This window comes from Notolabrus celidotus, chromosome 8, assembly GCF_009762535.1.
Source record: "Notolabrus celidotus isolate fNotCel1 chromosome 8, fNotCel1.pri, whole genome shotgun sequence".
Classification (NCBI taxonomy): Eukaryota; Metazoa; Chordata; class Actinopteri; order Labriformes; family Labridae; genus Notolabrus; species Notolabrus celidotus.
Genome location: NC_048279.1, coordinates 33,322,553 through 33,346,991, shown reverse-complemented (window position 1 = coordinate 33,346,991; position 24,439 = coordinate 33,322,553). Strand labels below are relative to the sequence as shown.

Here is a 24,439-nt window from a genome sequence, read left to right as displayed (position 1 = left end):
CCATATCCCAATTATAAACCCTTCCTCTTCTCTCCTTGGCAGCTTAGCAAATGGAGCATATAGCTGTTCCTCCTCGTGCTCCACACATGCTCAGCTCAGATGTTCTGCAAAAGTTCTAACCCTTTCTACTTTCACCTCTCGGTGTCTATTTAATGGTCCAGTTTTATGTGTTTTGCACTGCCTGCTGTTTTATGTGCATTAACAGTGCTCTAATGCATCCAAGCTTTAATGCAGATTCTGACTTGCCGGCTCAATAAGCAGTCTTACTTGCACCTCATAATAATTTGAATGTGTTGAATGAAAGAACATGTTGCACAGCTCTAAGACTGGTTTTAAAAACACACAAAGTACAGCCTTTGTCAGCTCTAATAGAGCACACACCTGAGGAGTGATCTAAGGTTTCTTGCTGCTCCTGGATTTCACCCCAAGCATGTTGCAGCTCTGTGAACAGTGACTGTATGAGGCTTAACACCCATATCATTTCCATTTCATCTGTTCTATGATTCCTGGGTCAGAAATTCACCCCTTCTCACACCAATTCCCCCCGATGTATCAGTGTAGTCATCTCCTACACTTCCTCCAGGTGATTCCTGCTGGAGCTAAACATCCATGTGGTGTCATAGATAAGCCCTGAGAGCCAAAAATACATTAAAAAGAAAGGAAGAAAATCCAGCTGTCCTATTTTAATCTCCACATGGAAGAGTTAAGTGTGTTCACTCGTAGTGATCCGTCTGTCCTACTTCTTAATGAGGTATCTGTCTTTTCATGCTTCTAAAAGTAGCACATTAGTGAAATCAGGTAATTTTAGATTGAGGTTACGACAAAACTTTTGGGCGTTTTAACTTTTTAATGATTGGGATCATGATTTTTTTTTAATGGTGCTGTGCATAATAATACTCTACTCGATTCCTCTGGACCTTGAAAAATGCTCATTATAACTGAAATGCTCTACGGCAATATTGTGAAATATTTGAATGTTGAATTTCAGTGTGGAGCCCAACGGCTGTGGGTGTATTACAATGTGGCAGCCCATCACTCAAACATATCTCCCCCCACCATTTTAGCATGTGAGGTCCTGGAAACAGTGTCTTTCAGGCTTGTGTGTGTGTGTGTGTGTGTGTGTGTGTGTGTGTGTGTGTGTGTGTGTGTGTGTGTGTGTGTGTGTGTGTGTGTAATTAAATGAAAAAAAAAAAAATGAAATTACCCCAAAGGGAATGAATGGTGTACTTTGTCCTCTTCCTCTGTTAACCATTGAAGGCAGAGCCAGACCACAAGACCATTTAAACTAATGGGGAATCCACGTTTAAACCACGCTCATCTATCAGTATATCATGCATTGACAACGACCTGGAATTAAATAACCTCCTCTTTAGTCACTGACTTCAAATAAATATCACGAGTTGCCCAGCGCTTCTTGCACAAAAGCCAGCATTTCAATTTCAAAGCAGCCCATTTGCTTGAAGCAGCACAGGGCCTCTGCATAAATCTTGGCCCATCTCTTGACTGAGGAACAAATGAGTGTCTTAAATTAAATTTGAGACAATTAGGCTGCCTGCAACATGTAATTGGTTTTCTGGATGGATACGGTCACAACTCAGGCCTGGATGAGAGGAGATGTGGGTGGATTAAGAGATGCATCAAGGGAGCTCGGGCCGAAGATTCCCAGATGTTTCATCAAACAGTTTGGTAATAAGATATCAGAGTGTTTCCTTTGGGAACCACTGCAGTTAGTATCACACACTTGCATTTCCTCTCTTTCTTTTACCTCATGGCAAATGCTTTGATAGCCACGGCAAGCGCAATTTACTCTATACACAACTCTCTGTCACGGCTGCCTCAGACTCAAAATTCAGACGTCAGCCTCAGAGCATTACCCTCTGTTATCAAATTTCCATAGACGACTGCAGTTCAATTTTGCGGCTCAGCAGAGCTTAATCCGCGAGGAGCACTTCCTGGGAAGTACGGCTGTGGATTCACACTAGCAGAACGTGCTGTAATATTTAGTGCGTGGTGTTAGAAAGTAACAAGACCATGCTGAGGAATAGATTCACACCAAGCCTGTTAGGCAGCCTGTTTATGAACATATCATGTAAAATACAGCTTCAGGAAGGCTGAAATGAATCTCCAAGGGAGAGATGTCTAGTAAACAAACCAGGGGAATTTAGCCCTGTGCAGGTCTGTGGAGGTCAGACCACTTCAGCTGGTGGTTTCAACGGGTTTTAGTCAAGTTTAATGCTCAACATTGAAAATCAGGAACTAGTTAACATTAAGACGTAGACCTTAACAACCACGGCCACTCCATTGTCTCTCCAGCTAATTGTCCCTCGTAAGGTTAATGGTTTTCACAGTCCTGATGTGGTCTAGCTCCTAGCTCTGAGGCTGACCCTGCAGTAACCCCTCCTCATGAACTTTGCCGGATCTCTCCCTCACTTCTTTCTCTCGCTCCTCAACCTGAACTCTCAGTACCTGAAGCGTATGATGACTCAGAGTCCCGATCCCAGTTGCAGTAAATCTCTTGCTACAGTATTACTGGAAAGGACTCAGCAGCCACCCAGTGATCACAGCAGGACTGGCATTGACTGAGTGTGGTTCTTCCGTCCCTTTAGCAAAGCTTTTAAACCAGATTTGTGGCAGTTCTCAGCCAGTCTTCTTCGCTGGGCGCCCCTTGCCTGGTCTGGAAAACCTCCACCTTCCTGCTGTCCTAAGCTGCTGAGCTAGAAATGCTCTGTGCAACCAGTCCAGGTACTAATGGAGCTGATTAGCTAAAAACGAAGAATAAGTCCATTGGGAAACTCCTCCAGAGTAGCCAGTGGATACTTTAGAAATCAGTGTCTTTTGCAAAAAAATCAAACATGGAGGATGCAACATGACTAGATAGTTCCTATCTAGGTCTGAACTCATCATTTTGGATCTTGCTTTTTGATCCAGAGTAAGGGTTTAAGTTCCTTCAGTGTCTTTAATCTTACAGAAGATGATTAAACCATTAAAAAAAATACGTTCAACATTTTTTGAGATCTTGAGACTGTAATTCATGCTTTTATTAACACACGACTGGATTACTGCAACTCACTGTATTTTGGGCTGGACCACTCCCTCTTGCATCGCCTGCAGCTGGTACAAAACGCAGCTGCCCATCTTCTCGCTGGCAAACGCAACCGTGACCACATATCTCCTGTCCTATCCTCGCTGCACTGACTCCAGGTTGCTTTTAGAATAGATTTAAACATTTTGTTGTTTGTCTTTAAAGCTCTTAATGACCTAGCCCCCCAGTACCTGACCGAGCTTCTCCAGTATCATGTCCCTGCCAGAACACTGAGATCATCGCGTGAGTTGTTATTGGTCAACCCCAAAACGAGGCTTAAAACCAAAGGTGAGCGAGCCTTTGTGGCGGCTGCCCCTCGGCTCTGGAACAACCTGCCCTGTCATATCCGCTCTGTGGGATCAATTGAGTTTTTTTGTTTTTTTTTTTCTTTTTTCTTCTTCTACTCTTGTCTGCATATATATTTCTGGTTTGTGTCATGTTTGTCACAAACTGTCAAATATTAATGCAATTTATTCTTGCAGCAAAAGAAAAGAAAGAAAACATTTTTCTTCTGTGCTTGTGACTGTGTGCATGCGACCATCACCATCCCTCTTAGAACTCTGGCCTATCTTTTATTGACAGCTAATATCATGTTCTGTAAAAGAGGGCGTGCACACCTAGGTGGACCAAAAAAAAAATAAGAGAAAGTAAAAGAAAGATTACATAAGGATATACAAAGGGACAGGGAAAGAGAAGGAGAGAGAGACCTAAGACACTTAGATGGAGACGGACCATCTCACCATGACGCCAAAAAAACTCTGTGTGGTGATACTAATGATTAAGCAACCCTTAGTGTCCACAATCATTACTGAAGCTTGGGTCGCAGAGGGTTGCCGCCATGCTGTGTTCTATTTGTGTAACAAGACCACCACTGGTGCAGATGATACCACTTGGGTCAGATCAGCCAAGCGGTTCGGCCCGGCACCCGGGCGGCGTGAGCAGTCAGACCGAAGGACCCAAGCCGCTGCGGGAGACCCAGGCCAGGGGACAAGCCAAGGACCCAGACCGGAAGCAAACAGGTACCGCCGGAGCACCCAGGATGACCCCCAGGTCACTAAGCAGGAGGAAAGGGGGGCGAGGGGGGAGAGATCCCGCAGCCCCCCCAAGGAACACCCCCACAACACCGCCCCCACAGCCCCCCAAGACCGAGCCAAAGGAGCCACCAGGGCCGAGGGGGCCCAGCACCAGGAGCAGACAGCCAGGCAGCCGGGCAGGACCAGGACCAGAGCCCGCCAACCGGGGGAGGGCGGAGGCGGCAGGGCCAATCCCCCCCCGGCCCCCCCAGCCGGCCCGACCACGCCCCCCAGCCACGCCCCGCGACTGATGATTGAGGTTTTTAAATCATCATCTTCTCCCTGGCTTTTAATCAAGGTTGAGTGGACATCTGGCAAAATCTTAATTACATTTAAATTTTACTTATTTTATTCTATATTTGCACTGTGTTTATGTAGCTTAGTATTGTATCTTTGGCATTGTTTGGGTTATTTTTGTCATTGGTGGTGCTTTTGACCTGTACAGCACTTTAGTCAACTCCGGTTGTTTTAAACGTGCTCTATAAATAAAGTTTGAGTTGAATTGAGTTGAGATTTTGTTTTTGCAGTGGCTTTTTTTTCTCCTACAAGTGAGTAAGAGTTGTTAGGAACAGGACATGGAGGGCAGAGCCAGAGCAAGAAGCCTGTTTGTTTTAAAAACATTTATTTATCTTATTTATTTGATTTCTTGTATATATCTGATCTTTTTAACTTTACCTGATTTTTAATTCTTACTCCATTTATTTTATTAATTTTACTGTATTAATTTTATTTTATTATATATTATTTTTATCTTTGATTGTCTTTAATTATTTTACCATTTCTGTAGTTTTCTGTCTCTCTGTTCTTGTGTGAAGCACTTTGGGCTGCATGCTTGTATGTATGTATGTATGTATGAAAGGGGGTATATATAAATAAAGTTGAGTTCAGTTTGGGGTAGGCTGTACGCTCTACAGCCCCCACTGCTCCAATTTCCTTAAAAAAGAGAAGGGGAGCGATAAAACAGAGAAGTATGTAGAGAGATGCCAGAAAGAGGAACGGGAGTGTAGAGCCAGGGCAGAGGCCTCTCCAAAATAATCCATCTGGATGAAGAACCCTCTTCCTCTTCCCCTTATCCAAACAGATTACAGCAGAATGATTTGACCCAATCATCTCATTGCTGTAAACTGGGATAATGTGTTTGTCTCTGCTGTCGTGAGCTGTCATTTCAGCACGCAGTCAACAGCAACCACCTCCAGCTCCAGAGAATAATGACAATCAGAAGTCGCACATGGATACAGGATGACAGAAACCCTTCAGAAAGCATTGAAGAGGATGACATTCGAACAATATTGTGTTTAATAGTTGGTGCTCTGAATTGCATCATGAAGAGCATCTAATATTCTGAGACACATTAGTTGAATTTGCATCACACCTCAGTGAGAAAACACGCTGATGAAATGTGAGATGATTTCTTTCTTTTTTTTTTGCAGACAGGAAAAGCAGCGCATAAACAGTACGGGAGTGACAGCTTGAAGGAAGCATTATTGAAGCACAGCAGTATTTATAGACCCAGCAAAACATCCTGTTTACTCCCCTCCAATCCTGCAGAGGAACATGCAGAATTCATACTCCCAGTCTACATGTTCTACTTGTGGTGGAGGTTTTATATATAATGCAGGCCTCTGTGCAGGATTACTCGGTTCAGAGGTTGTGTGTCAAAGACTTAGCATCATTGTATGCCAGCTAGCACTTGAGACTCAGAGGAGAAATGCTCACTAATTGAGGTCAGGAGTGCTCCTTAACCGAACTTTTTTAATCCTTCTCAGCCCATTTGTATGCTCCTTTTAACACACTGAAATGGAGGAACGTCCCCTTGGAGTCTTGTGCTGAAATTAAATGCCTTATAATGCGTCAGACCTTTTGTCGCTGAGGTGGATGGAAACCGTCTGGTGCTGATATGGTCGGGGATCTGGGCTTTTCTATTCATTAAACAGACCTATTATAGCTTAGCTGAGCCACTGTGGCTGCACCGAGCTCACGTCAATGGACTTGTCAATCAGAGTCTCCTCTGGACCCTCTGATACCTATCAAGGTCTCCTTGACTTAGAGCGGAGTGCAGGAGGAAGAAGTAGCAGCTGGATCTGAAACGCAGCACATTTACCTGTCAAGAGTCTATTTGCATACAATCAAAGTATGCAAATAGAAGAGAATCTGTGTGCATTTCTGTGTGGAGCGTATGGTGCAGCCATCAGATGCAGTTTGACATGAACGTAAACAAAGCTTTTCTGGGTGGCTGGCTGTCTCTGAGTATTAGTCCTGCAGTTTTGAAAATGCAGCCCTGCTGGTCACACACTGTTGCCCAAACTGAACATTTCCATCTACAGCTGAGACCCTTTGTGCGTCACACTGCTCTCACACATAAAGCTGTATGTAAACATTCTGTATATAGGAGTTTGTTGTCCCATGGTGCTGTGTGCTGACTGAGAAGGAGAAGGCTTTGCTTTTAGCTACACATTCAAGTATAACTTTACCTTAAAGGGTAATCCCTGTAAACAGATATCCGTATGTGGATGCTAAACCTGTAAGCACAGGATGACATTTTGGTGTCTCAGTTTTGGCCTTAGAGGTTTTGACGTTACGTTGGTTGTGTGCAGTAAAGCAGTGCTTGTGGTGAGCGAAAGAGACTTCAAGCATTGGCCTTAATTCAATCCCAGTGGCCGTACCTCTTAATCAGAAGGGTGGCGGTTCAATCCCAGCTCCTGCATCTTGCATGTCATAGTGTTCTTTAACAGTGGTGTTTGAATGTGTGTGATTTAAGCATGATGATAGCCTGGCAGACATAGGGTGTTGGGACCCTGAAAATTGACAATCAAGGTCACTTGACTTCCAGGATGCCCCATGACCTCCTGACTGGAAGTCTAGCATGTTTGATTTTCCTCTCTGCCTTCTCCTATTTGTTCCATCACGTCAGTGAAGTTGACCAATGAGAAAATAGAGTGTTCTGAGTGTGCAAAAGTCAAACAAAATGGCCAAGCCAAAGATGAATGATGATTTCTTGATACGGACGAAAAGTTTGTTGAGCTCTGACAACATCGCTGCTTTATGATGACTCGTTGAGGGACGACCACAGCAGACTGAAAAAACAGAGTAACTGTTGTTTGTATTTCCAGGTGTTGTCTAGCTTGGCCCCTCCTCCTTATGGTTTTGATGATTGGTCAAGTACCAACATGTAGTCTGTCAAAGCACATTGAGTTGCCCTTGTGTATGAAATGCGCTATACAAATAAAGCTGCCTTGCCTTGCCTTGTCATGTTTGAAAGTCAAGTTGCAGCACAAATGTATGCCTCCGTGATCGCCTTAACTGTCACATTGACCATCGTAACAGACAAAAAGATTGTGTTGTCGGACCCCGGCATTAGTGGTGCTTTGATTGGTTGGCCTATTTACCATTTTCCACCAATCAGCTGCTATCCAACGTCCATATAGGCTTCTTTCTTAATCCCCATAAACACAGAGGAAATGTCTTTCAGTTCAGACAACAATCGGGGCCCGTATGCACGTCCAGCCATTAGGGATAAAAACGGACTGTTTGTACTAATGGAGAAAAAAAAATCAATTAGCGGTCTGCATGAGTCAGGTTAACGCCCCAACATACGTTCAATTTATTGGCGGTAGAACCGACCATTACAGGTGCTAACGGCAGGATTACTGCACCTGTTAGGCTGTTTAAAGGATGGCGGACATCGATCTTATGCGTTAACGTTTAAGATGAAATATGCGAAGACAACGGATATTTAAGGATCGAAAGAATCCTTTGGAAAAGTAAGATCTTTGACGATTGACTTGCTGATAATAGCTGTTTGTTCATTCTATATTCTTGTAATAAAATGACCATTTCTTCTTCCACTGAAAATGTTTATTTTCATGATCTTCTCACAGTGACACCGGTACCACTCACTATGTTTATTGTTGTTTATGTGTAATAGGCGTGCGCAATTGGAACTTGTTGGATAAGGGTTTTCCAGGAGGTTCCCTGGACATATGACGTTTTGCTCTAGCCTTGCTCTCATGGCACAATTAGTTAATTGGCCGACCATTTGCAGTTGTGCATGCGGCTAACGCTACGGGCCAAATGGGCCGTTTCTTAACAGTACGTTAAGAGTAATGGTCCCGTTTGTGTAATTGCTGGATGTGTATATGGGTCCTGGTTGTGGATGAAGTTGCTGAACTTCAACTCCAGTCTCTTGTCTGCACCAGGCGACATGAGAGGACCTCTTTCATATACCAGAAACTCCAAATTATTGACTTGATTGTAGAAGAAAACTTTTAGGGTCAGGTTTTTTTTTAAAGCTGCATTCACTGGCCCTCTAGGTGAGAGGCCAAACTGCCCAATAGGAATATAACATGTTCCCATGAAGGCCCTTTGATTGGTAGTTATTTCTGTGAAACTGTTACTCACAGGATACATAACACAATTTTCTTTAACCTTCGTCATTCCCCTGCAACTTTTATTCCAAACATAGTGACTGCTGAGTGAATCAAAGGTTGCCATGCAGGAACAATGAATCAGAAAAACACCATAATCGTACTTCCACACTAATACTAATTTAAGATAAGTAATTCCACTATATGTATAAGGGCTTTGAAATATCATGCGGCCCTACCTAATGTTTGTCAAGTGGGTTTACAATAGATCAGCAGGATTCAGATGAATACTATAAGCCACATAATAGGCTGTACTTACCCACTTTGGAGCTGAATGGTTCATAAGAGTTGCTTCTTCTTACGATGCAGGCAGTAGTTATAAAGATAAAATCAAACATTTTCCATTCAACTGATTTGTAGAATCATACATGTAACGCAGCCTCTGATGGATGTTTGATGTTTTCAGAAATGTAGCATTACAATTTAAGAAAAGTTACTCATTCAGTAATGTAGGTCACAGTCCTGCACAGGTGAGGTGCAGCAATAGCTTTAAGTTCAAAACTGGAAAAGACTTGAAACCTGCTATTATTTCTAAGTCAAATTCTCCTGATTGAAATCACTTGAAAGTAATTTACTTCCACTTGGAACAAACCAAAAAAAATATGCACAACTAACGGGAGTTCAGTCAGACAACTCACATTATTTTACACTGAAGTGTATTAATGCAGCATATTTGTGTTTGATGTCTAGTCTGCAAACCTCATTACTCCTTGCAGATTAACTTGTATACAGAATTTGAAGAGTAAAGAGATAGGACTAACCCCCCAATTGGAGCCTACAGGTGGATGCTGGTGAGGAGGTAGGATTGAAAGTTTGCAGAGGCAGAGGCAGGAAGTCTTGCAGCTTAAATAGACCGCCAAATTAAGAAGATCAGCTGATATTGAGGATGACGTAGACGTACTAGCTTGCAGGCGGTGCTCCATATCATGAAATATGTTGCTACACACAACCTGAAGGAGCAGAATATAGCCAAGGTTTGCAGGGTTCCCCATTGTGCTAGCCTACACTAATGTTGTATCAGCGACACCTTGTTATAAATACATCCATCCATTATCTTGACTGCTTATCCCGTTTTGGGGTCATGGGGGGCTGGAGCCTATCCCAGCTGACTTTGGGGCGGAATGCAGGGTACACCCTGAACAGGTCCCCAACCTATCACATGAAGAGCCAACCTTTCACGCACACATTCACACCTACGGTCAATTCAGAGTGGCCAATTAACCTGGTGAGCATGTTTTAGGACTGTGGGAGGAAGCTGGAGAGAACCCACACATGCACGGGGAGAACATGCAAACCCGACTCAAACTAGGAGCCTTCTTGCTGTGAAGCAACAACGCTACCCACTGCACCACCCTGCAGCCCCCTGTTATAAAAGTGGGTGTCAATAGATTGAACAAATTGAAATACTGCACCAGGAGTTCACCATTATCATTTTAGGTGTCTCTCCAGAAAATATGAGTGTCTCCATACAGACCATTTCCCCATGTTATGCATGTAGTCTTACTTAATATCCATTACATCCCAAAAGACTCTAAGCTCATGCAACGGGAAGATATCTGCCTCCTGAGTAGTGCTGATAAACATATCAGCAAGACATCAGATCAGTGCTGCTGTCCATTTTTCAGTCTAATCTGAGCTTTTTTGTTTTGATTACGTCGTGCATTCTGGGAGTCTGCCATAGCAGGCCTTTAGTAAATGACCAAACAGTGTAAGCAGCCAGATGGTCTCTGCTAACAGTAGCTCTGTCCATGCTCTCAAAAACGAAAAATATCTCCATCCGAAGTCAAGAAAAAAGAATCCCCCTTTCCAGAGTTCAGTTCCAGTCTTTGCTCACTGGCTGGATTATGGCTCTGGTACCCAGTGGAGAGCAGTTAATTGACATTGACTGTTGGGACACAGGACACCAATAGAGCACCGGCTCCCCTGCAGCCTGAGTGCTGCTCAGAGAGCATAAAGGCTGCTCGCTCTGAAAAGGCTACCTCAGAGCATGAATACTAATGGAATTGATTTATACCTCTATTTCCTGCGGGGAGACTCGTGGACTTTTATTGCCAAGGAGGAGCCAAGACCCCAGTGTGTGCTCAACAGCCTGAAGTGGAGGAAAAGCAGCTGCACGGTGAAACCCGCAGAGGCTCTGCAGTTCTGTTACAAACTGAGCAACTGGGTCTTTTACCATTATGAAGCTCCACTATGTGCTGGGAATATAATGACACTTAATTGTTGTGTCACTAGAAGGAGAGAAACCTAGTGAAGATGCTGGTGATGGGAAAATTTCAAATCCAACAAATCTTGGTGAAAGGAGGAGATAAATTTGCATCTTAAATTAGGGTTTGTATCCCAGATAAAACTGTCTTCTCCTGCTCTGTTGAATGTTTCTAATAAAGCTTTTGAACGGTCAGCTAGTTAACACACGAAAGCTTGAAATAGCCGGTGGGTGCCCTGCTAATTAGTTGTCATTTAGCAGCTATTATCGAGGCCAAAGTAGTAGCCACTCGATATATAATGATGTGTGAGAATGAGGAAGATATGAGAAGAAGGCAAGATAAAAATCAGACATCACAGTCTCACTCAGAAACATTGTGCTTTGAGGATTTACGTCCAATACCAACACTAAATGTCATCGCACTTGATTCAGTTTGCTCATCAAATCTAGACCAGCTGTATGACGGCTGTATGCTGTGTAATGTTTCCCTGCTGGTGTTGTAGTGTTGAATGGAGATCATTCATACAAAGAGGCTGAGCTTAGAGTTTGAGCCATGGAAATTTGAAGACAATGTGGGTCTTGGAAAAGACACATCAGAGTTGCAGTACTGAAGGTGTCGCATCCTATGTTTCCCTGGTTTGTTTTTTAGTGAGTAGATATAACACATTCAGGATATCTCTGCCACAGAGATACCAGTTTTCCCTCACAGGTAAAGACATCTTTATTAAAGTGCCACACTGCATTTCTTCAGTTCCTCTTTTCTGCTCATCTTACCACACTGGCTTCCAGTTGCAGCTCGCATCAGATACAAACCTCTAATCATGACTTACAAAGCAGTAACCAAAACTGCTCCAGTTTACCTGGAACCCCTCATCCAGGTCTACTGCCCTTCTCGCCCGCTACGCTCAGCCTCTGAAAAGTGCCTAGTGCTTCCAGCACACAAGGCCTCAAAATCACTAGCTGGACTCTTCTCTTCTGTTGCCCCTAAATGGTGGAATGAATTGGCCAACTCCATTTGATCTGCAGAGTCCCTCTCTACTTTCAAAAGACAGCTAAAGACCCAGCTCTTTAGGAAGCACTATGCACTTAGCTAGACTGTTCTCCACTGTTGTCCCCAGTGGCAGATCATGTCTTCCAGCTACGATTGACTCGCACTGTCCTGCTCTACTCTGGGAATCGGTGTTCAGCTCTTGAGGGACCCAGCACTTGGTACTTTGGTCATTATTGTGGTGATGTTAATTGTTGATGACGATAATGGAAGGTCTTAAATTGGTTGGTTGCTTCATTGTAGATGTTCCTTATTTACTTTAGTGCATTGCCTTTACACTGCTTGGCAGTACCTGCACCCAAATTGACTTGAAGCACTTTGTTACTCTTACTGATCTTGTTTCCTCTTGTCTAGATCTTTGCTTGTGTTGTTCTTGTTCTCGTATGTACGTCGCTTTGGATAAAAGCGTCTGCTAAATGACATTGTAACATTGTAACATTGTAAGTAAAATCACAGGATTTAGGGATTATATGTTCAGTCATTCACAAGTGTCTGAATGAATGCTGCATTTTTCAAGACAGTCCAGCTGCAGACCTCCACTCTCAGTAGACTCTCTTGCAGGCTCCACTCTGAGATCCCCTCCACCGTCAGAAGGAAGCGACGTTAGGATTAAGCCAGCTGAGAGTGGATGTCTGCAGCTGGACTCCTCTCGTTTTGATTACCTTGGATAACCTGATTCCTCAATAGTGTTACATTGAAAATACAAAGTTTAAAATGCACGTCATCAATAACACAACATAAATTGGTGGGCACCTCCGTTTGGTGTAATGATCTCCACCGTTTTCACTTCCTCCAGAGAGACATGATTGTTTAATTTTCACTCCAGTCCTATCACAACCTCTGTGTTTACAGTCATTGTTGTTTGAACTGTAAAACAGGGATAGAGGCAGGATCCATTCAAGGTTTAAAGATTGACGGCAATATGATTAACTTCATATTATATGCAACACAAGAAGATAAAATGTGTTAATTTAAGTAAGTTTCATGATAACTATTTTACAGTTATTTAGTTATTTTTTATATGATGGTGATTAAAGTGATTCCAACAGTCCAAAGCTAATTGTCTTATGCTACGATGTCTGAACGTTCAAGACGGCATATTTATCGTGTGACTTCTGTCCGACGATAGAGATGGAGGAGCTGGAGCTGGAGGAGCCTATCAGACGGCTGAGACCGCAAAGGAGGATTAGATCCACATTACTTCCGAAGGAGGGGAGCTTCCAGTTCACGTTGGAGGAGCCGGTCAGCTGGCTGAGAGTGGAGGTCTGCAGCTGGACCCATCTTGCATTTTGAATATTTTGTGGCATTAACAGTAGAGTTCAATTTAGTTTTCTTTAGCAGCATCTAAAGTGATAAGAAAGCACAAACTTTGAATTAAAACTTCCCTTTAGGAGAACAAACAATGTCACTGCTGAGGGTTTCAAGCGTCTGTCTCTATTTGAAGTGTCCTCCTTTCCTTTGAATATTCACTTGTTTTCAAGTGTCAGCATTTTCAGGTGTCTCTTGTAGCCGTTTTCTTGTTATGCAGCATAGACAATAAAAAAACAATACATCTCCTCCCATAACTGTCATCTGCAGACATCACTGCTGGGAGATGCTGCTTGTGTTTATCCTGTGAAATGTCATGCATCACTAAGTTTTTGAGTAGTATGAATACAGGGGCTTTCATTAGTGGACCTCCATATGTTAACTCGTTGAGCATGAGTGAGTATACCAACAGACTGAGCACTAAAGGATGTTTCTTTAAGGCCTAAATCAGTGAGTATAGCTTATTTGATTTGGGATGAAAGGGGTTGTCTTGCAGTCTTGTTTATAGCTTCATTTGCTGTTGCAGAACTATCTCATGTAGCTTTAATGACCAACTGTAGCCTCTGTAATAACAGATTTATGGCTTTTAATTCAGGGAAGCGAGGGGGATTGCACTTAGTGGTTAATCTTAATACTCCAGCTGCTTCCTCCAGAATAGCACCGTGCAAACATTAAGAACCTCTCTCTTGTAACTGGGAATCTCTTTCATTGGGGAGTCTCTGCTAGACAAGTAGCAGAGCATAAATCAGTTAACATCTGCTGCAACAGACAGTGAGGAAGATTGTATTCCCCCTGCTATGCAAACTGTGTGTGCTTATTGAAGCAGGGCAACTTACCACCAAGTTGTCAGTGGCATCAGGCAAATGGAATACTTATTTATGCACGAGGTGGAACACAAAATAAATGCTAAATTATTCATCTTTCTTTGACAAGGCGTGCTTTTTTTTTTTTTGTATACTGCAAATAAGATTATCCTGGCAGGTAACCTTTAAAGGTGAAATTGACTTATTTATGAGTAGAAGGTGAGTAAAATGACAAACTATTCTGTGCATGTAATTACAACCTTTTCAGAGAACCTCAAATAAATCAAGAACCCAAACTTTGACAGGCAATAAACCCACAAAATGTCAAAGCATCATAATCACTTTAGTTTTAATGTCAGCCTTCTTAAACCAAACTCTGGAGTCAATGACATCCCTAATCCCTGCTCGGTGTCCCTCTATTATCTTTTAGTGGATTTGTCTGATGTAAAGGTTTGCTGATAGTATCACAGACCCACTAATGTCAAACAAACCTCTATGTACTGTAACAGGGTCTTTACAGGACTCCCTAAAAAGTCCATCAGACGGCTGCAGCTCATACAGAATGCTGCTGCTCGAGTCCTAACAAGGACCAACAAAGTAGACCACATCACTCCAGTTCTTAGATCCCTACACTGGCTTCCTGTCTGTCAGAGAATAGACTTTTAAATCCTGCTGATGGTTTATAAAGCACTGAATGGTTTAGGCTGATCTGCTGCTACTGTATGAACCATCTGGACCTCTGAGGTCATCAGGTACTGGTCTGCTTTCAGTCCCAAGAGTCAGAACGAAACATGGTGAAGCAGCGTTTAGTCATTATGCACCACACACACACACACACCTCCTGAAACCTGCAGGTCTGCTCCAACTCTCACCTCTTTTAAATCAAAGACTAACACCTTTTTATTTGACACTGCCTTCCTATCTTAGCTCATTTTAACTCACTTTAAATGCAAATTTTAATGTAATTTTTAATATACTTCTAATTTTCCTTTTCTGTTTTATTATATTTATCATTTTAATTGTGTTCTTATATGCCTGTCTAAATGTTTCCAATGCTTTTAATGTTTTAATGTAAAGCACATTGAGTTGCCCTCGTGTATGAAATGCGCTAAACAAATAAAGCTGCCTTGCCTATGAGTGTAATGCTATTTGCATCACTTTGATGTCCCTGGTGGGTTCCTGAAAAACCATGTTTGAACAAGAACAGTGCATCCTGTTTACAGCCCTTTTCACTTTTATTGGATTGATGTTAAAATTCCTTCTGAGAAAAATAAAAATGCACAACAGCCATGTTGAGATGAAACACAGAATCGACTGACAGAAACAGTAACATGTGATATACATTGAAGGTCTTTGCACATATATCTCCTTATCCAATGCCATGCAATGATCCATGACTGCAGGTTACGTCTTAATCTCATAAATCAGGGATGATTCTACCTCCCAAAAGTATAAATACACCTTATGTTGCTACCACTGCTCCCATGTATTGTTTTTCTTATTTTACAAAAAAAGGAGGAAGGTCTGCTGCAGCGCTGTTTGAATGCAGAAACACAAGACGATGAAAAATTATATGAAATCACTTTATTCTCAGAGTGTGCCGTGATTCCATTTTTGCAGGAAAGTTACAGACTGAAACATCTGTCTAAAATGGCATGCAGTGAGGCTAACAGGTGGAGCTTTGAAACACACAGAAGACACGTAACGATTTTTATCAACAACCTTGCCTACATCGCACACCATAAGCATGCATACATTTTGTCAACAAACAGGGAGATAGCAAGAGAGAGAGTAGGAGGGGAGAAGGGTGAGAAGATTTTTTTCGCAGTACAAAAAGAATTCACCAAATTAACATTTATTTTTCTGAAAATACCAACCACCAGAGGACAGGAACAGGACTGGCTACGGACAATAAAGAAACAAAATACCTCACGAGATTAAGCTTCTTCTCAACACGTACAAAACAGAGAAAGACAGATGCAAAGATAGAAACATCAGACAGTTACATTCAAGTCACACCGAAGGAGTAATTTTTTTAATGGCATATTTTTCAGGCAGTTTCTTTATGAGCGGCACACATGAGCGACTTCAGACTGGAGTCTACTTGGACTGCTAAATATTGATTACGCATGACTCGGGCAGTTTGTTTGGGCAGTGGTGTATAAGCCATTTAGGCGCAATCAATCGGCATTTACAAGATGATGATGAATGGATTCATGACGGCGTTGATGGACGAGATGTGAAGGGTGTTGAGGTTTCAGAGCGAACCAGTTTGCAAAGGGTCACCGGTAGCCTGAAGGTCTGCACAATGATGCTAAGGTTTTTGTTGCCAGGAATGTCGTATATGACTGGGCAGTAATTGTAGCTTCTGGAATATTCTCGGGCCAAACAAGGGATGAAAATAAAGATTGCTGAAGGCTTGCAAGGCCCCTGGCAAAAATAATATCTGTTTGCAGAAAAGGCTAACAATGCTAAGAGAAGGCTTGTTATGGTTGTACTAAAACTTAAAACTCGAATACCTGAGAATTTCAAAATAAATCAGATATGCAGTAAATAAATCAGATGTAAAGTCTACTACTACCAGCACTATTCTTTGGTTTGATTGGATAACTGCTCTGAAAATGGGTTGGAGTGTTTTTGATGCATGTAAACAACAATCGGCTGCTAACTATCTGCTAACACAGAGGCTGGCAAAGGCAGTTTACGAGTACAATAACATCACAGGGAGTTCAATAAATGTGCTCTCTAGGTGGCGTGGATGCTTTCGATTACAGAGCTCACAAAGCGCTTATAAAAACTAAACTTCCATCGTCTATGCCACAAGAATGCACAAGTTTAGGTTCCAAGTAATTTCAATTTTCAGCTAGCTTAATAGAAACAGTGGCAATGTGGAAAACAAGTTTTAAAAACTGTAAATACGCCTACAGCTACTGTCCACTTGTGAATCACAAAAAACATCGTCTAGCAAAAATTATCACAAGATTTATCTTATCTCTGTAAAAGCACATTTATGCTTCCCCTTGGACTCTAGTGGGATTTTTTCTTTCTTCTATTCATGTCAGCGAATCTTAACATTTGAGTATTTCTTTTTCTCTTTGTTCTTTCTCAACCAACATCAGAGTCAAAATTAAGTTCTTCATTGAGATGCACCGTAGGCTAACAAAGGCATCGACTGAGGCCTACTGTAAAAGTTTGTGTCACCAGCACAAGTCTATTGGAATGTCACAAATTTCTGGAATGTTTGAACAAGACACTGTGGAATGAGGAAGAAATAAAAAAACAAGGCATATGGAGAAGGATTGGATTTTGTCCTCGTATGTCTCTCTTTAGAATTGTGCGATAACATTTACCAGCAGGACGGACTGAACTCCAAAGAGAGAGAGTAAACATTTTCTGTGGATCGGTCAACACAGCGCTTTTTTAAAAAGTCCTTCATGACTAATCTCTGCATGTTTTATTGATGCCTGCCTTTAAGAAACCTTTTGTGATTCTGAACACAAACTCTGGTTGTGCTTATCGTTCTGTAACGTGACTGTAAGACACAAAACAAATCGTCCCACCTTCCCCCTTTTTCCTCTTTTCTAATCAAACATGTCTGACCTTCACGAAGGCGTCACTGTCACTATGCAGACACACCTGTGCCTTTTACACCGACTAACACAATAAAGAGTAAGTTTAAACACATAACAATGAAGATTGTCTGTTATTGCTGATTTGGGACTTCACTCCCATCAGTTTAACCAACGGACACAAGACAACTTCATTTTCGAACAATATATTGCACTATTGTCACTGTCTGTTCACATATAGTGTTTTTCACAACATAGTAATGTTGTTACAAAAAATAATGGAAATGAAAAACAAAGATTAAAATTCTACTAGCCTGGTCTACAAATTTAGAAGTCCTGCAGCGAGCGCCACCCGCCACAGGACACACAAACGGACAGATCAAACCACGCACGTGTAAAGGAAGTGAATTTATCGTTAAGGATTTCGTCAAACTTCATTCATGGAGAACATTTACAGTTTCCCCAATGGAAGAACATTTCAGACACCTACTGTACACGGTGCACAAGATGTCAGGAAATAAAAATGGAAAACCAGTTATTGCCTCAAATATCAATGTATTTTGCTTCATCGTAACAAATGAAATGGTCTCCAAATGTCTACTTCACTTCACAAAATGTTACTGCATGCTTAAAAAAAATGTAAACAAAACAAAATAAATCATTTCAATTGAATTTCCTTCACTTTCTGGTTTACAGGTGTTGTTTGGACTCGACCAGCGCTCATTTTACACATTCACAATAAACCCATAAAAACACAAGGGACAGTTAATGGGGTGAATCCTCACAACGGAGAACTGATAGAAATGTAATAAGTATTTATATACACTGTATGTATCAAATATTAGCAAGAACATAACAGGAAAATTCAATTAAATTTTGATATGATTTGGATAATTTCTCAAAAGTTAAAAATATGGCTTATACTCTTCTTCGTCATCTTGTTATATGTCACATTTCACTTCTATATAGTTCTCTTTTTTATAACCCGAGGCTATTTACAAACAAAAAGGGTGGATGATGGGTGATTTCTGGCCTGGAGAGCATGGCGTATGACTTTGCCTTAGAGTAAAGAAACCAGATCTGTGCAGGTGTTATGTACTTTGACATTGCAGTTGCATTTGAAAGTACATATTACAGCATTGGATCAGCATTTTAACTCAAGGGCAAAGTCACTGCACGTTGCTCGAATCCAGGACTCTTAGAAGTTGGGTTGGTAAGGTGAGGGGTCGGGGGTGAAGAAAAAGTGTGACTGCAGGTTTGGGCGAGGGCAGGGTGATACAGCATTAGTCTTAGTTAGATGAAAGTTGAAAGAAGTTTATCACATTACATCCAAAACACTGTTACTTTTTATTGAACATATCCATGAGCGGGGCCGGGATGAACTTCATGACCGTGTCCACGATGCTCTCCTCTTCCTCCTCGTCCCCGCAGCCGGTGGGAACTGCCTTCTTGGGACGGGTGAGGCTGCCCTCGGAGGCCTGCTCCATAGCAGCAGCTGCCTCTGCTTCCTTCTCCTCCTTCTTTTTGATGCCATACTGCAAAGAGAGGAGAGAGACCAAAACAGGCATAAATATCAAATTATTATTTTGATGCTCACTCACTGCTGCTCACTTTCTGCTGCTCACTCTCTGCTGCTCACTCTCTGCTGCTCACTCTCTGCTGCTCACTCTCTGCTGCTCAGTTGGTGCTGCTCACTCTGCTGTTCCCTGTCTGCAGCTCACTCTGATGCTCACTCTCTGCTGCTCACTCCCTAATGCTTAATCACTGATGCTCACTATCTACTGTCTTATCTCTGCTGTTCAATCTCTGCTGCTCACTCTCTGCGGCTCACTCTGCTGCTCACTCACTGCTGCTCACTCTCTAATGCTCACTCACCGATGCTCACTATCTACTGCCTTAACTCTGCTGTTCAATCTCTGCAGCTCACTCTGCTGCTAACTCTCTGCAGCTCACTCTGATTCTCACTCTCTGCAGCTCACTCTGATGCTCAATCACTGCTACTCACTCTCTGATGCTCACTCACTGATGCTCACTCACTGATGATCACTCTCTGCTGCATTATCTCTGCTGTTCAATCTCTGCTGCTCACTCTCTGCTGCTCACTCTAATGCTCACTCACTGCTGTTCAATCTCTGCTGCTCACTCTCTGCGGCTCACTCTGCTGCTCACTCACTGCTGCTCACTCTCTAATGCTCACTCACTGATGCTTACTATCTACTGCCTTATCTCTGCTGTTCAATCTCTGCAGCTCATTCTGATGCTCACTCAGTGCTGCTCACTCTACTGCACATTCTCTGATACTCACTCTTCACTTCTCACTCAGCTGCTCATTCACTGCTGCTCACTTTCTGCTGCTAACTCTCTGATGCTCACTCTCTGATGCTCACTCTCTGATGCTCACTCTCTGATGCACACTCGCTGATGCTCACTCTCTGATGCTCACTCTCTGATGCTCACTCTCTGATGCTCACTCTCTGATTCTCACTGTCTGCTGCTCACTCTCTGAGTCTCACTCACTGCAGCTCACTCTGATGCTCACTCTCTGATGCTCACTCTCTGCTGCTCACTCTGATGCTCACTCTCTGCTGCTCTACTTCCTGTGAATATTGAGACTGACTTCAGTGTGTTTACAATTTCTCCTCCTTAAATCTGAGGCACATGAGGTGTGACATGATCATTTCATGCATTTGAGGAAAATTGTCTTCGAATGATTACAACCATTGAGAGTAATTCCCTTTTCTTCATTGGCATGAATTAGCTTCTTAATGAAGTCAATGCTCACTGGGTTGTAATTTTTTGGGTGCTGCATGAAGCAGTTCAAATCATCTCTTATGATTACACGCTGAGCTGGAAGTGAGCAGAAGTTTCGACAGCTTCTGAGTCTAATTTGAACTTTCAGGATATTTTATGTACTAATTACAGACAGAAGATCACAGCTGGTGACTATCAGCTTACAGAACCTGCTGGTTGAACAGAGTTTTTAATATTAAAAGTGAGTTTCAATGAGGCAAAGCAGAAGAAGAAGAAGTCATTTCAAACATTAAAAAGATGAACAAATTACAGCAGCAGCAGGGTAATGTGCTCACCAACGCATTGATGTAAAAATCTCTTTGCAAAATGAGTTAACTTATTTCCAAATGTATTATTGATTGGTAATTTGGAACATAGCCATAAGCCACATACACAAATTCTCTGTCAGATGCTGGAATTACATTTTAAATATTGACAACTAGGCTAACCCAATTTCCACACATTGAGAAAGACCCTGAGCTGAGCTAGGAGCTCCTGAAATCCAGTGAGGAGACTTCAAATAAGATTTTTATTGTTAAATCTTATCTGCTAGGCAGGTAAATAGAAAACTGCAGGCCTATGATACCATAGGGAACAAACCAGGCAACAAACAATATTGTTGGTGGATGCAAAGTTGTCGCACAGTGACAGCAGCTTGAAACAAACGAGCCTGGACATTTTTCCCAGAATGCTTTGTGTCAGTTTCAACACTTTTTCCTAACAGAGCTTGAAGGTTTTAGAAATCCAAACAGATGGCGAGCAAATGATGATAATGGTAACCTTGATGTAATTTGAAACCAGCGTCTGTTTTGCTACCTACAGTGGAGTTTGTGCATGTGGTCCCAGTTTGAGAGAAAGTCTAGTGTCACACTGAGGTCAACAGAGAGCAGCACACATACTGTATAAGTGTGAGTAATTAAGACTAGTGTTTGAATGAGTTTGGTACATGTATATCCGAGGTGATGTGAAACACATTCCTAATGGCTTCTGGTGCTAAAGCATGACAGATGCTCCTTAAAGAGGGAGCTGATAAAGACCACAACATAATGTGGTTTCCGACTGTCTTCATGACATCAGATCCTGGCTCATCAACAACTTCCTCAAACTGAAGAGGTTCTTCTCATTTGCACCATATCCACCCTCTCAAAAAAAACAACCTCTCCATCCTCATTGACAACTCCTCCGTCTCCCCCCATGTTAAGAGTCTGGGTGTCATCCTCGACAGTATACTGTCATTCCAGTCCCACATCATTAATGTCACCCGGTCAGCATACTTCCATCTCTGAAACATCTCTCGCCTGCGTCCGTCTCTCTCCCCCAACAGTACATCCATTCTGGTTCACACCCTGGTCACCTCCCGCCTAGATTACTGCAACTCCCTTCTTAATAAACTTCAACTGGTTTAAAACTCCTCTGCCCGCATCCTCACCAGAACTCCCTCCAGCAGCCACATCACATCTGTCCTGCAGCAACTCCACTGGCTTCCCATTAAATACCGCATCATCTTTAAGATTCTGTTCCTCACCTACAAGGCCATCAGCAACCAAGTTCCTCAGTACCTCATTGACCTCCTCCATACAAAAATACCCACCCGTAGTCTCAGGTCCTCCTCTTCCACACAACTCACCCTCCCAACTGCTCGCTTGACCACAATGGGGTTGAGAGCCTTCAGCCGCTCGGCCCCCCGCATCTGGAACTCTCTCCCCCAGGACTTATAAAATTCCACCTCTCCAACCAACTTCAAATCCTGCCTCAAAACTCACCTTTTCCCCCAAGCCTACTCACTTTAATCTGTCTTTATGGGACTGGAATGACTTCCCCTTCTCTTTCATTTTATTAGTATTGCATATTCATTACTGTTGAGTGTTGTTTTTACTGTTAGTATGTTGTAAGGTGACCTTGAGTGTCCAGAAAAGCACCTATAAATAAAATGTATTATTCAACGTTTTGGCATTAAATCAAACAAATGTTTCTACAAACTTTGGCGACACAGGCGGATGAAAGATGGCCTGAAAATATCAGCTTCATTAGCTGGTAGTTAATGGTTGCACAAGCTGAGATGTGGAACCAAAAAGTGCATCTCCACACCTGAGGAATGTTCCCTCTTGATTTTATGGCAAAGAACCCCCCGGTGTGATGTTTGATAGATATCTCCTTTGTATCTCCTCCTGCTCCCCTTGTTTGTTCTCTGTTTTCTCTCCGTGCTGCTGTGATTCTTCCTCTTGCAATCTGTCAAATTCAGTCTCTTTCTCTTTCCCTCTCAGACTTGTTCCACAGTGACAAAGACCTGCGTCAGTGGAAGTGAGACAGTCACGCTTAGTCACTCCTTCTCCACTCGCTATAATCAAACACTTTCCCAAAGAGATGCTGTCATTTCGCTCTGTCGCCTTCCTCTCTTTTCTTACGCGGTTGTTCCTAAGACAAACTAAAGAATGGCTGGGACTCAGTGGAGTGTGGAGCTGATCCTCAAACTCCAAAGATTGTTCACAAGGGAAAGTTTTAAACTTGAGAGCCCGAAGGGAGTGTTCAAGTCAAATATTCAGTGAAATATTAGCATTGTCAGGAGGTTTATTTTACTACAAGCTGCCTGGACTTTGATACATTCATGCCTGCTGTTTAATTCATCTGTAATAAAATGCATCAGAGACTTTCTTTGTGAGACAAAAGGGTTAAAGGAGCACAAATTAATTTGACAACAGAACCTCAAAGAGTAAAGATTGACCTCTCTGCAAATGTTTTCTGAAGACTCTTTCCAAACAGAGCAGGTCTAGAACGTCCTCTATGTTCTATCATTAACAAAGACCCAACATCAAGACAGGATAAGATCCAGTCCCATCTTACAGACAGGACTCAGTCTGATCTCATCTTAACCCGCCATGAGCAGAGCACTTTGCAGCATTTAGCAAGTTACAGTGGCAAGGACAAACTTCCTTTAACAGGCAGGAACCTCCAGCAGGACCAGACTCATGTTAGACACACATCTGCTGAGATTGAGTTGGGGTTTGAAAGAGGGATACAGGGAGCTGAAGAGAGTTAGTTCCCTTATTAAAAAGAAAAGCTGTAGTGATGATGTGGGGTAGTTGTCAGCAGTCCTCTTGCCTACTAGCATGTAGAAACAAACATACAGGGGTTTGTTTATCCATTTTGTTGATTAGTTATGGTTTAATTTCTACAAGTATTTGTACTTGTGTATATACTTGTTGGTAACATCATTAAATCCAGTACAGAAGGAGCATTTGCACTGGTGTGAATTTCCTTTGGCTCCCTTTATAAATGAAGTGTACATAAAGCTTATAGTTAGAGCTGGCTCAGGCTTGGACGAGCTCTTAGTTATGCTGCTATAGGCTTAGACTGCCGGGGGAACTGACGCACTGACACACTGGGATCCTATCTCACCCCTTCCCCCAACCCCTTCATCACTTACTTTAACTCTCCCTGTCCCATTAAAGTTACTAACCATAGACCTTTCTGGAGTCCCTGAGCTCCCTTGTCTCATAGGTTCCTCTGAGCTGCCGTAGACGTCCTCCTGCTGTGGACGTTCCGGACTCCAGCGGCAACAGCTACTACTACTCATCTCATCACTATAACCGCTCCCTCTTTCTCTTACTCTCCTCTATCCATCTTTCCAGACCCAACTCGGTTGAGGCAGATGGCTGTCTAACTTGAGTCTGGTTCTGCCTGAGGTTTCTGCCTGTTAAAAGGAAGTTTTTAGTCTCCCCTGTAACTTGCTGAATAGTGCGAGGTGCAATGCTCATGGTGGATTAAGTTGGCTAAGACTGAGTATTATCCTGTCTTGGTGTTGGGTCTCTGATCATAATAAGACATAGAGTGGTCTAGACCTCCTATGTTTGTAAAAGCGTTGTGATTTGGTGCTGTACAAATAAAGATTGATTGATGAATCGATCTAGGTGCAAAGATTCTAAAAAACACCGCTCAGTGACCTTTCATTCATCAAGAAGTTGAACATGAGACTCTGGAGAAACCTTTTCTAAGTTTGATCTCTCAGACCCCCTTCAGTCTACCACAGAGTGCATGCACGGGTTGTTTCATTGAGTCTTTGTACCTTCTCAGAGAATAATCTCAGCCTGGCCTACATCTTTTGTTCAGCCTGTCCTTTCTCCTCTAACCCTGCACATGAT

The 24,439-nt window shown here is 42.5% G+C and overlaps 2 protein-coding genes across 6 annotated transcripts in view; one reads left to right on the top strand and one right to left on the bottom strand.

Moving 5' to 3' along the window:
- Window positions 1-24,439, top strand: part of LOC117817031 (leptin receptor overlapping transcript-like 1) — a 762,389-nt gene that overhangs the window by 421,829 nt on the left and 316,121 nt on the right. The gene's annotated exons all lie outside the window — the stretch shown is intronic.
- Window positions 15,781-24,439, bottom strand: part of LOC117817030 (complexin-2-like) — a 71,611-nt gene continuing 62,952 nt past the window's right edge. For all 5 annotated transcript variants that reach the window (XM_034689474.1, XM_034689475.1, XM_034689473.1 and 2 more), the window contains one exon: window positions 15,781-19,045. In XM_034689474.1, coding sequence (XP_034545365.1) covers window positions 18,851-19,045 — 195 coding nt within the window. In that variant the 3' untranslated portion in view covers window positions 15,781-18,850. The remainder of the gene's footprint in view (window positions 19,046-24,439) is intronic.